Genomic DNA, 12594 nt, shown 5'->3' on the forward strand with positions numbered 1-12594 from the left:
GTGTATTTAACATAGCAGGAGTAACAAATGTTCATACATTGGATCATGTTTATGAAATTATTATAAATTCATCTGTACAAATGTTAAACGGAAAGTTCAAAACACAGAAAACGACCTTCTTCTAAAACTTATCTCTATAAATAATGAAAACATGTGGTATAAATTGCCAATAAGAAAACTTTCCACAAGACCCTAAATGACACAGAAATGAACAATTAATTCTTTCAAACTAGCCCCCTAACAGCTACATGTGCATAGGCGGAAAATATTTATGTCGTAGGATTTTGGCTTCTTTAAATTCAATACATCTTTTCGCGTTTCAATCTTTAAAGTATTTTGCAAAGTTGTGTATATATCTAACTAGCAACATCGTCTGCAGGGTTTGAATTTAATGGTTATCTGAACTATATTAGCAAAGGATTCCAACACTGACTAAAACTACATTGCATACCTTATATTCCTCGTTTGGATTTATATCTGTTCTTTCCAATAACAATTTGACTATGTCGAGATATCCACCTTTAACAGCTAAGTGTAAGGGAGTATCATCATCCTAAAAACAGTTTCAGTTTAAAGCAATAATCACAGTAGTGTACGAAGGTATAAAAATGACAGACATACAAAGCGTAATTACTATTAGACTGAAGATGTGTATCAATAGTTATCAAAGGTACCAGACTTATAGTTTACTATACCAGACGCCCGTTTCGTCAAGCAAGTACAAAGTTGAGCAATTATGACCCATTAAATAAATACCTTGTGTATATAAGAACAATCCAATTGCGAGATGTATTTCGATTCCCCACATTGTAAAACGTCATGTGTCAAATTAAGTCCCTATCATAAAATGTAATACTCGAAATGTTCTATCGCAAATGTTTTTCTGTATGCTGCTTATAAATAGAGGTTTTTTTCAGTTAACATTACATACAGTTTGCAGAGTTCTGCGTAACCCTTATAAGAAACTCATCATGAATACTAGGACTAACATTTTATATTTAGGCCAGACGCGCAATTCGTATAAAAAAGACTCATTAGTGACGCTTGAATCAAAAAATGTTTAAACGGTCAAATAAAGTACAAAGTTGAAGTTTATTTAATGAAATTGATTTGAGAAACACTACTTATTCTTATATTTTTTACACCCAACTTCGTCTAAATTACAGTGTCCAATTCATTATAACTGATTAGTAAAACTTTCTGTAAGTTTTGCAAATTTTATTCCACGTCGAGACTGTAAGAAAAACATACGAGATTATCGTCCCCATCTGATATTTCGATACATTTTTTTGCTATTTGTTTTAACCCAGACATGGAAATCCGAAAAAAATCAATGTGTAGAGCATTGTTTTTGAAAGATTTAGATAATTGAACAGTCAGGTTTTTAAAGTATCACCTGTTATCACCGGCTTATTTATTTTCCGACCTGCGGCATGAAAATGTTCTCCACGCTGTCGACTGACAAGTCTCAAGTAATAGCATAGAAAGAATAATTGGACTTTATTGAAAAAATGATTATCCCAATGGATTGATGGCATATGTGACACGTGAAAACATTTTATAATAACTCAAAAATGATAAAACTATCATATGTAAAAATGAATCTATTCATTCATGGCATATTTCTCAGTTACGTGTGTAATGATTTTGATACGATATTCCATTTACCAAGAGATATTGTTGACCTCAGCATTTTTTTATAAGGAAATATTCAAGACTTCGACACTTTATATTTGACTTCCAAGTTTTTACACCACAAGTGTTAATATTTACGTAAAGTACATGTATATTGTTTCGAAAATGAAACCTTTTTTTTTTAAATCTGAGAGAGTGACATAAGACTTTAGCAAACAATAAAACTTTAACTATTTAAACCGATATTAACAAAAGGGTATTTTCAAGTAGTTGCAAGTAACTTTATTTCGACGTCTTACACATCAACGTCAGAAATAACAAGCCTTTTAATGACGGCATATACTTTAACGGTACAGTTTGTATATAAAATAACAATGTTTTTAAAATGTCAACTATGTAAACGTAATGTTTACAAAGTCAAAGATATCACTTAAGGCATAGGTCTGGAATGTGTATTCAGAATCTGCGGGAAATATGCATTTTATCAAGTACAAATAGGGGTTTAATAATTATTTAGGAATGAGAGGGTTACAGTGTCTAAAAACATATACAATCATTATATACGTAAACGTTATCCTGCAGGTTATCCACTAAAGGGACGAGAAAAATGTTAAATATACTTATTCATGTTATTGTTTTTCATGCATTAAATTTACATTGTAAAAGTTGCATATGAGAAAATAAATGTCTGACTATTTACATTCATTTAACGCCTATTTTTGTTTGTCTGTACAAATATCAAAGATAGAGAGAGAGAGAATGGCAACTTTATGTGAACATGCATACTTTTTTTCTAATTTGACCGTGTCTGATACATAAACTGCGCAAAGAAGATGGAAGTAAACGGTTTCGCTGATTGGTCGAGGGAATTTTACGGAAACTGTCGAAGTGAAAAACACAATACCCATTACCTGTTGTTACCAGGAGACTGAAAATTGCCGGCAGAACAATGTTAAATCTCCGTAAGGATCGGAATGTGGGCGGTATATGATGATCAATGGGGCGGTTAGTATAACAATAATATCAAATGGAATGGATTGACAGTTATCGAATGAAATCTCTAGGTCTAATTATCTAAATCATAGCGGTAAAAAAATTGTAATGTTTTTAAGGTGGACAGGACCCTTTGAACCAGACTATAGGATTATTGTTTATGTAATTATTTGGTTATGTGATTAGGGTTGACAATCAAGGTAAGAAATACATTCCATACCTTATCTGTTTGGTCTGGAAATATATCTGTTCTTTTCAATAATAACATGGTGGTTTCGATATCTCTACCTGCAACGGCTGAGTGTAACGGAGAGTTACCGTCCTGAAATATAAATTGATTAGTATTATATAACATGTATAACATGAGAAAAAATATGTTTTACGACAAAAATTGATATGAAAAACATTTACAGTGTTAAAATATACAATAATTTCGGATTTTTTTCTCTAAATAATAGCAAAGTCTGAAGTGTGGCAACTGACCTTTAATGTTTGTTCACATCGGATTTAATTTAGTATTTGAGTTGATAAAATTACTGTCCCTACTCATATTAATAAATGTAAATATCGATGATACATTTTTCTTGTTTTCCCTATTTGACTTTTCTAGGTTGAGTACAGGTCCAGAATGAGTTCAGACTTTTCCAGCCTCGTCTAATAAGAGTTCAGCCTTTTCAGTATGGTCATGCTAAAAGTCGAGTACAAGTTCAGACTGTTTAATTTGGTTCAGGCTAGAGTCGAGAAATATCGAGTCAAACGCATACCAATCCAGAATGGTCGAGTAAACTTCAGTACCATCGAGTACAAATACTGCCCATTTTAGACTTAGGAATGATTGGCATTTTTACTGGACTACTATTATAGCTCTCAGTTTATTGTGTGTATGCAAAATTATCCCTCAGGAGGGATCAACAGAACTAAATGTTAATACCGGTGCAATACCTTATAAAACAAAAATGAATATTGGTACTTCATGCTGTTGCTGACTACAATTTAAGAAATTATAGACTATTATCTCAGACTTTGTGTTAATCCATCCATCCTGATGTTCACAAAAATAAAACAGAATTAAAATGCGGGTACTAAGTTTTCAGGGAAATGAGATGGTATTGGCCCCTAATTACAAACACGTTTTGCAAAATCTCGATATTGAAGACTTCAAGTCTAAACCTCCTGATTGCACTTGTGCTAGTTCCCAATTCACATATAATCCTGCTGGCCACGTTATTTCCGGTGACCTCAAATAATAACACTTCTCTACGAAATGTGTTATCGAAAGGTTCGAAATATCGTGAGCCTAAATCCATCAATTGGAAATACAACTTTAAAATTTTGATGGATTCAGTCGAGGATTATGCCTGGTAATGGGCTAAGCGCAAGAAGGAAGACGTAGACACTCTTTCCGAATGAATTAAGGCAGTGAGGTCGTTGAAACAAATCAGAAGTAAGAAACTGAATGGGTCCATCAATGCCCATGCTACGTCAATCTTTAAAGACCCAATTGTTGCAAAACACATGACAAATATGTTGTTGTCCCCGCAGATAAAGCCCCAAATAACATCGTTTTTGTGTGTAAAAGTCATTACATTAACTGCTTGATAAACGAATTAGGTATTGACAATTTACTTGGAAACTCAACATATTCCCTCACGCAATTACCAAAGAGGAAATCCTGGATAATCTTAGGTCTGTTCTATGTTTCTTTGGAATTTCAACCAAAGATGAAGAACTGGATCTTCCATCACTGTATTGGATACCTAAACTACACACATGACATAAGTGTCCTTACAAACAACGGTATATTGCTGGGTCTTCCAAGTGCTCCACGAAACCTCTTTCTAAATTATTGACATCTATTTTATCAGCAATCAAAGACGGTCTCAAATCTATTGTGAAACTACCTATTCTAGAGGTGGCGTGAATCAGATGTGGATACTTAAAAACTCCAAAGATCGTTTAGAGTACATACAATCTAACTCTCTTTCATCTTGTAACAGTATTAAAATATTTGACTTTTCTACTCTTTACACAAGTATTCCACATTCCGAACTAAAAGACAAATTGAAAGAGTTGGTATTGCTTTGCTTCATAAAAAAGATCTTGTCTTAGGGAGGGATAAATCCTACTTTGTAAAGGATCACTCTATTAGAAACAAAAAATTCTCTGAAACTGATATTATCAACATGCTTGATTTCTTGACTGACAACATATTGGTTACGTTCGGAGGACGTGACTTTCAACAGACTGACGGCATTCCAATGGGAACAAACTGTGCTCCTCTACTTGCCGACTTGTTTCTTTATTATTATGAGGCTGACGTCATGCAGGAACTTCTTAGGGAGAAAGATAAGAAGTTAGCAATATCCGTTAACTCTACTTTCCGCTATATAGATGATGTTCTTTCACTAAATAATTCAATATTTGGTGATTATGTGGAACGCATCTATCCCATCGAACAAGAGATAAAGGATACTACAGATACAGTTAAGTCGGTTTCATATCTTGACTTACATCTAGAAATTGACAATGAGGGTCAGTTGAAAACAAAACTTTACGACAAAAGAGATGATTTCAGCTTTCCAATTGTTAACTTTCCTTTTTTAAGTAGCAGCATTCCAGCAGCACCTGCAAACGGGGTATATATCTCCCATTTGATACGATATGCCTGTGCTTGCATTTGCTATCATGATTTTCTTGATAGAGGGTTGCTGCTCACAAGGAAGCTATTAAACCAATAGTTCAAAATGGTGAAGTTGAAATCTCCCTTCGTAAATTTTACGGACGCCATCACTTTTTACAGGAATCGTTATCACATAAGCAACACGACGGGTGCCACATGTGGAGCAGGATCTGCTTACCTTTTCAAAACACCTCAGATCACCATCAGCTTCTAATTTGTTCCATTTTACCTTGACTTTAATTGTCTATGTAGTGTTTTGTAGATAGTTATAGGTTTTGTCGTTTTGCGTGTTTTGCCATGATGTTGTTGGATTTATGTTGACCCATAAATTTTGATCTTTGTTCCCCGAATTGATTTTTAAATAGCATTGCCAAATCTTATGACATTTAATAGTTGATGTGCAAACCCTACCTTTAAGGGGGCTCCTGGGTATACATTTTTTTTTTTCTAATATAGGATTTCGCTATATTTTTTCATAAATGAACTTTATCATATACTTAAAAGAAAAATGAAATAAAAAAATGGGATCACCGTTCATTTAAACTAAAATCTGCCTCTGGAAGAAGCATACATTTTTGTTAATGTCCTTTTTTCGGTTAAACTAATAGGAGAAAGAGAGCAAATATCGAAATAAAAAAATAACCTAATATAAGAAATCGCTTAAATTTAAATTATTTAGTTTATGTACAGCTTATTTGAAAACAATAATAAAAAATATAGGTCACCGATGAGTGAAAACAGATATTTCAAATTTAAGGCAAAAAAATGGCATTTTTGCACCAAAGGGAGATAATTTGGAGCTTTTTCAATTTTTAAAGTCATCTGGGGCCAAACCAAATAACTTTTGGGGGATTTTTTGTACCATATCATAAAACAACAACTAATAGTGTAATAAATAAAATTTGTAAAGTAAAAATTAAGGTTTAATTTTTTGCTAAAATTTTTGTACCCACGAGCCACCTTAAATTTTATGTTTACGATTTTGATACACTCTCTCTCAGTTTCTTCACGCATTCGCAAAATTGTTTTTAAATAGTTCAAGGTGGGCTAAACACATATATTCATTAACTAATTATCAAGAAAATGTTTACAAAGATTGAAACATAAATTAAGATATAATTCTTAATTCAGTTGAAACTGATTAGAGATAATTTTCCTAATTGCCTTCTATAGTTACATGAGATACAAAATAGTTGTGGTTGCAATGGAGTATACATCATCATATTACCGATTTGTGAGTGTTTCATTCCATACCTCATTCAATGTATTTGGATCTATATCTGTTCTTTCTAATAGCAATTCCACAATTTGGAGATTTTTCATAAATGTGGCTAAGTGTAGAGGGGTGTTACCGTCCTGAAAGAAAAATGATTACAATGTTCAAAGTATAACAAAAGTATAAGAATGATTGACTATATAGAAATATTTTGATTATAAAAAAACAAAATCAACTAGATGTGAAGTTGCTAGCAATAACAGAGTGCACCCTCGTTCCTCCATTGCAATAGTAACGGCAGCTGTTTTGAAAATTTTAAAGTCGAAGAGGGCATCCACACATGCCATTCAACATGAATGTAAAGTTTCATTGAGTTTGTAGCATAATGATTTACTAGACATCTATGCTTTTTCCATGGTAACGGCGGCTATCTGGAAAATGCCATTCTTCAATTGCAAATCTGCACATGCTAGTTAATATTATTGTATAGTTCCATTGAGATATAAGCTGCACAAAAAAGTGTGAAAAAAAATATTAACTAAAATTGCAATTGCATGAAATAGCGGATGTTAACATTCCCCCATTGCAACTAAATGGCAGCCATTTCAAAAATTACAAACAGTAAATGCACAAAGATGCTTAGCTATACATCTTTCAGAAAATTGACAGAACATTTGGAGCATTTTGGAATTTTACACATATTTGCCGCTTCCATAGCAATTTTGGAAATTTCAAAGTCAAAAGTATTATCTACACTTGCCAGTTAACATTCAAAACAAGTTTCGATATCGACAGTATGTATTTTCATGCTATCTTTATTCGTCGATATTGGTTCGATATCGTACCAGAATTGTCCACTAGTATATCAACATTGTTTTGTCACGTTGTATTCGTTTGTCGATATCGACATCTCGTTTGGTCTTGAACATGTATGGACAGAATTAGGTGGAAGAATGACAACAATAAGACAAAAAAAAACAGATGAAAAGCAATATGTCACCGAACATTTTCGATCGGGTGACCACTTCATCAGGGTAACATTTAAATACATTTTGTTCAAGATGGCAATGTTATAACATGTATAATGTAAATGTTTGCACATGTCCTGAGTCAGGAATCAAGTGTGCAGTAGTTGTCGTTTGTTGATGTAATTTATACGTGTTTCTCGTTTCCCGTTTTTTTATATAGATTAGACCGTTGGTTTTCTCGTTTGAATGGTTTTACACTAGTACTTGTTGTGCCCTTAACAGCTTGTTGTTCGGTGTAAGCCAAGGCTCCGTGTTGAAACCAGTACATTGACCTATAATTGTTCACTTTTATAAATTGTTATTTGGATAGAGAGTTGTCTCATTGGCGCTCACACCACATCTTCCTTATCTATATTTAAGCATTGCCACTCTTTTTTCATGTTAAAAGCTTAACTAATATATTTTTACAGAAATCAAACCTCCGCCAATCATTGCCAATTTGAAAATGGCCACCTCTCCTACGAATTTCGACTAAAAGAGTGGGTCCACTTAGTGTCCAAAGAAATACCCTCGAGATACACTTTATTGCCGAAACGTATTCAAAGAAAACATGTACATGTATGTACTCTTCGGTCTTATTTCATTTCAATTCAATATATCTAGCTTATTTACTCTTTTCATATGCTTTATAAGGGTTACATCATTAAATTTGTAGGCGCATTTTTTTTAAATGACAATTTATTAATATTGAACAGTCTATGCTATTTGTATTGACCGGTAGGGTAGAGGGTTTAACGGTCAAAGCTGTCAACCAAATTTTAATGATCATCAATTGCTCGAATTTTATCTAAATCATCGAAAAAAAACAATACCACTCCAATAAAAAGTAAATCAATGTTTTGCAGATGCTGTGTTACAAACCATTTATGATGACCTCTTTGTCAGTAGTAAGGAAATTATTTAAAAGCACTGAAATAATAACTAATAGTACAACAAAATCATATGTTAAAAAGAGGCTAAATGATGAGGTATATTAATGATTGATTGACTGGTGTTTAACGCCGCTTTCAACACTATTGTATATTTCGTAGCGGTCAGTTATTATTGGTGGCGGAAGTTGGAGTGTCAAGAGAAAAACACCGACCTTCGGTAGGAAAACTGACAATCCTAGTCAATTAAGATAAGAGTCGAGTGCACGTACCCCGTGCGGAACGAACTCACAACATCAGTGTTGACAGGATAGTGACAAAGTAGCTCGACCACCTATACAACTCAGCCATCGATTCCCCAGGTGTGGTAATTGTGGTAATGCTATGATTATTTACTATTTGACTCTTTGTGTAGTGCACCGTCGTGAATGTAAAGGATTTTTTTTTCTCTTTTTAAGATCTTCCATGTATTATTTATATCATACCACTACCATAGTATTTACATTGAGAATGAAAATAGGGAATGTGTCAAGGAGACAACAACCCGACCAAATTTTCAATATTCGCTATAGATTGTTCAATCTCTTTTTAAGGTAACTTTGACTAAGGCAAACCACGAAAGCAAGTGCTATGATAGGATTTTCATAACCATCCCACTCTTTTTGTTTTTTTAATAACCAAACTGATCTGTGAGAAGCATTGACACATTCTGATGAATTTTTACAGGATAATGCAAAACAAGCCAAATCTGGTATGCACATGACATTTATTAAAGTTACTCTCAATTTATTCATCATGGTACCTTTGATAACTCATTCGCCAAATTTGATTTTGAATGGCTCAAAACCAAAAAATCATAGTTGCAGAGGATGATAAAAAAATGTAATATCACTTTAAATCTAGATGAACCAGAATAGAGATAATTTCCAAATTGCCTTTAATAGGCCCATGAAAAACAAAACTGCATAATAAACCTGTTACAGTGCAGAATAATTCAGAATATTACCTATTCTAGTGAACATTTCATACCATACCTCGTTTCCTTTATTTTGATCTGTGTCTGTTCTTTCTAATAACAATTGAACTATTCGGAGATTACCTCTTAGTGCAGCTAAGTGTAGGGGGGTGTTTCCGTCCTGAAATTAAAAGATGACGATGTTTACAGTATCATACAGAAAAATGAACTACTCTACAGAACTTAATTTTATTATGAAAAAAATTATTACGCTTTTAAACAACAAATACCTTATGAACTTTAGCACCGTTTTTTATCAATAATTTTAAAACCACACATTTACTTAATGAACTTTAGCACCGTTTTTTATCAATCATAACATATTTGTTACGATTGGTGGACGTGTTTTAAAACATACAATCGACTCTCCAAAAGGATCGAACTAGGGTACAATCCCTACCGAGTTATTTTATAATTCATATAACACCGACTTTATGAAGTAGATTCACAAGGAGAATGAAAACAGATGACACTTTTCCCGCTATATAAAGGATATCATATCTATAAAAAAAAATCAAAGTATGCATCTAGTTCACTAAAGTATGCAAAAGTCGGTTAATCAATCTATCCCATCGGACTTAAAATAATGTCTCTGCATATTCAGTAAAATCTTCTTATATTCTGACCTATACATATAAATTGACAATATGGTAGATTTTGGACAAAAGAGAATATCGTAGGTTTTCAATTGTGAACTTGTCGATTATATGTAGCAACAAGATTCCAGAGATTGCACTTATTTTTCTGAATTATCTTTCGGAATGATTAGTCCTCAATGCTCTTCTATTTCGAACTTTATTTAGCCTTTTAATTTTTTTTCATTGAAGTGTGACTCGTGAATGTTTTGTGTACGAAACGCGCGTCTTGCGTACACAATTATTATGATCCTGGTTTTTGATTATCATTATTTACTTGATATAGGAACACTGCTTATACAGTTGCCATAAATCAACGGAGCATAGTCGAAATTAACATCTTATTGCAATTGAATTAATTACGACATAAATAAAGGCAACAGTAGAATCCCGCTGTTCGAAAGTCGTAAAGCGAGAGACAGAAAACAAATCCAAAAGTTGCAAATTAAAACAGAGTGAAACACATTAACAATAAGAGGAAAACAACGAAACAAATTAAATACTGAAGTGCAACAAAATATAATCGACAATGCAACACACACAGAAACGAACTTTAAAATAAAAACTTTAAAAACAAAAAGTAAAAAATAAAAAAATGCATTTTTGCCCACTTCGGTACAGGATATTTTAAGAAAAAAAAATGGTTTTGTGGATAGTTACACCTCGCCCTTTCTGGGTAATATTCAATATAACACTACAATGACAACATTACATTCAGGTACACATACACATACATAAAAAGACTATACAATAGTTAATTTCGACAAGCTAATCACAGAATAAAAATGAACACGTAAAACAACCTAGACAGCGCACAAAAACCGCACAACAGAACTTTATACCACACAAATGAATCAACGCGACAAAAATGACGTCACAGGTAAATTTCCAAAAAAATATTATAATTCAAGATCAGGTTCTTAATCATGTCCGTTGAAGTATTTTACAACAATAACAATAAAATTGATATAAAATTAGTTAGTAATTAGATCATTAATTGTTTAAAACTTGCTATGTCAGTATACTTTCTAGATCGAACTGTTAAACAAATAGATAGTGTGCATATAGTTGCTATGAACTAAAATCTTATAAACTGACAGCGTGATAATTTATTATTACTTTTACATACAAATAGAAAATTAATGGATTAAAACAATAAAGTTACAATAACAATTTAACGAAGAGACATTTAACATTATCCGATCAGAATTACATATACAACATCATCATCATCATCACAACTACATGAGTGTGTGATCAACAAATACCGTCACGCGTCTTATAGTAATGCGAATTCACGCTCACAAAATAGTCAATTTCGGGAAAAAGATCATGGTCGGTTCTTAAAAGACTAGACGACGTAAACAGTAAATCACAGTTTAAGATGGGGTAAAAATGTCCATCGTTAGTTTATACACAGACACAAAAGAGGGACAAAAGATACCAAAGGAACAGTCAAACTCAAAAATAAAAAAAAGACAACGCCATGGCTAAAAATGAAAAAGAGAAACAGACAAACAATAGTACACATGACAAAACGTAGAAAACTAAAGAATAAACAACACAATCCCCACCAAAAACTAGGGGTGATATCAGGTGCTGCGAAAACGTAAGCAGATCTTGCTCCAAATGTAGCAGCCGTCGTGTTGCTTATGTGATAACAAATACGGTAAATAGTATAATTCGGTCACGTTCATGAAAGCTAACGGGTTTGTAGTTACGACGTGAGGAACATATCCGATATCATTTGTGAATTCGTCATTTTATAACGGTGAAACCAACTCGTGATGGCCTCCGTAAAATATACGATGTGATGATTTCAACTTCACCATTTTGAACTCTTGGTTTCATAGCTTACTTGTAAGCAGCAACCTTCCATCAAGAAAAGATATATACACCGTATGCAGAAGTTGGTGGAATGTTTGGAACTTACATTTAGAAATGGAAAGATTACAATTTGAAAGCTGAAATCGTCTCTTTAGTCATAAAGTTTTCTTTACAACCGACCCTCATTGTCAATTTGGAGATGTAAGTCAAGATATGAGGCCGATTAACTCTATCTGTAGTATCCTTGATATTTTGTTCGATGGGATAGATGCGTTCAACATAGTCACCAAATGTTGAAGGATATAGTGAAAGAATACAATCTTCATAGCGGAAAGTAGAGTCAAAGGATATTGCTAACTTCTTATCTTTCTTCATCAGAAATTTCTTTATGAAGTCAGCCTCATAAAAATAAAGAAACAAGTCGGCACGAAGAGGTGCACAATTTTTCCCATTAGAATATTGACAGTTTGTTAAAAAAAAACACGTCCTCCAAACGTAACACATATATTGTCAATCAAGAAATCAAGCATCTTGATAATGTCAGTTGTTTCAAAGATTTTTTTAAGCAGAGTGATCCTTTACAAAGTAGGATGTATCCCTCCTTAAGACAAGATACTTTATCTGCGTTGGTCATTCTTTTGTATGAAACAAAGCAATACCAACTCTTTCAATTTGTCTTTAAGTTTGGAATGTGGA

At 33.0% G+C, this 12594-nt stretch overlaps 1 protein-coding gene across 1 annotated transcript in view; it reads right to left on the reverse strand.

Moving 5' to 3' along the window:
* The window catches only part of LOC134727743 (ankyrin-1-like), a 67515-nt gene that overhangs the window by 18679 nt on the left and 36242 nt on the right, over positions 1-12594 (reverse strand). Inside the window, exons 4-7 of the mRNA XM_063592130.1 lie at positions 9456-9557; positions 6563-6664; positions 2849-2950; positions 452-553 (exon numbers count right to left, since the gene is read on the reverse strand). Of these exons, the coding sequence (XP_063448200.1) occupies positions 452-553; positions 2849-2950; positions 6563-6664; positions 9456-9557 (408 nt within the window). The remainder of the gene's footprint in view (positions 1-451; positions 554-2848; positions 2951-6562; positions 6665-9455; positions 9558-12594) is intronic.

Source organism: Mytilus trossulus, chromosome 8 (genome assembly GCF_036588685.1).
Source record: "Mytilus trossulus isolate FHL-02 chromosome 8, PNRI_Mtr1.1.1.hap1, whole genome shotgun sequence".
Lineage (NCBI taxonomy): Eukaryota > Metazoa > Mollusca > Bivalvia > Mytilida > Mytilidae > Mytilus > Mytilus trossulus.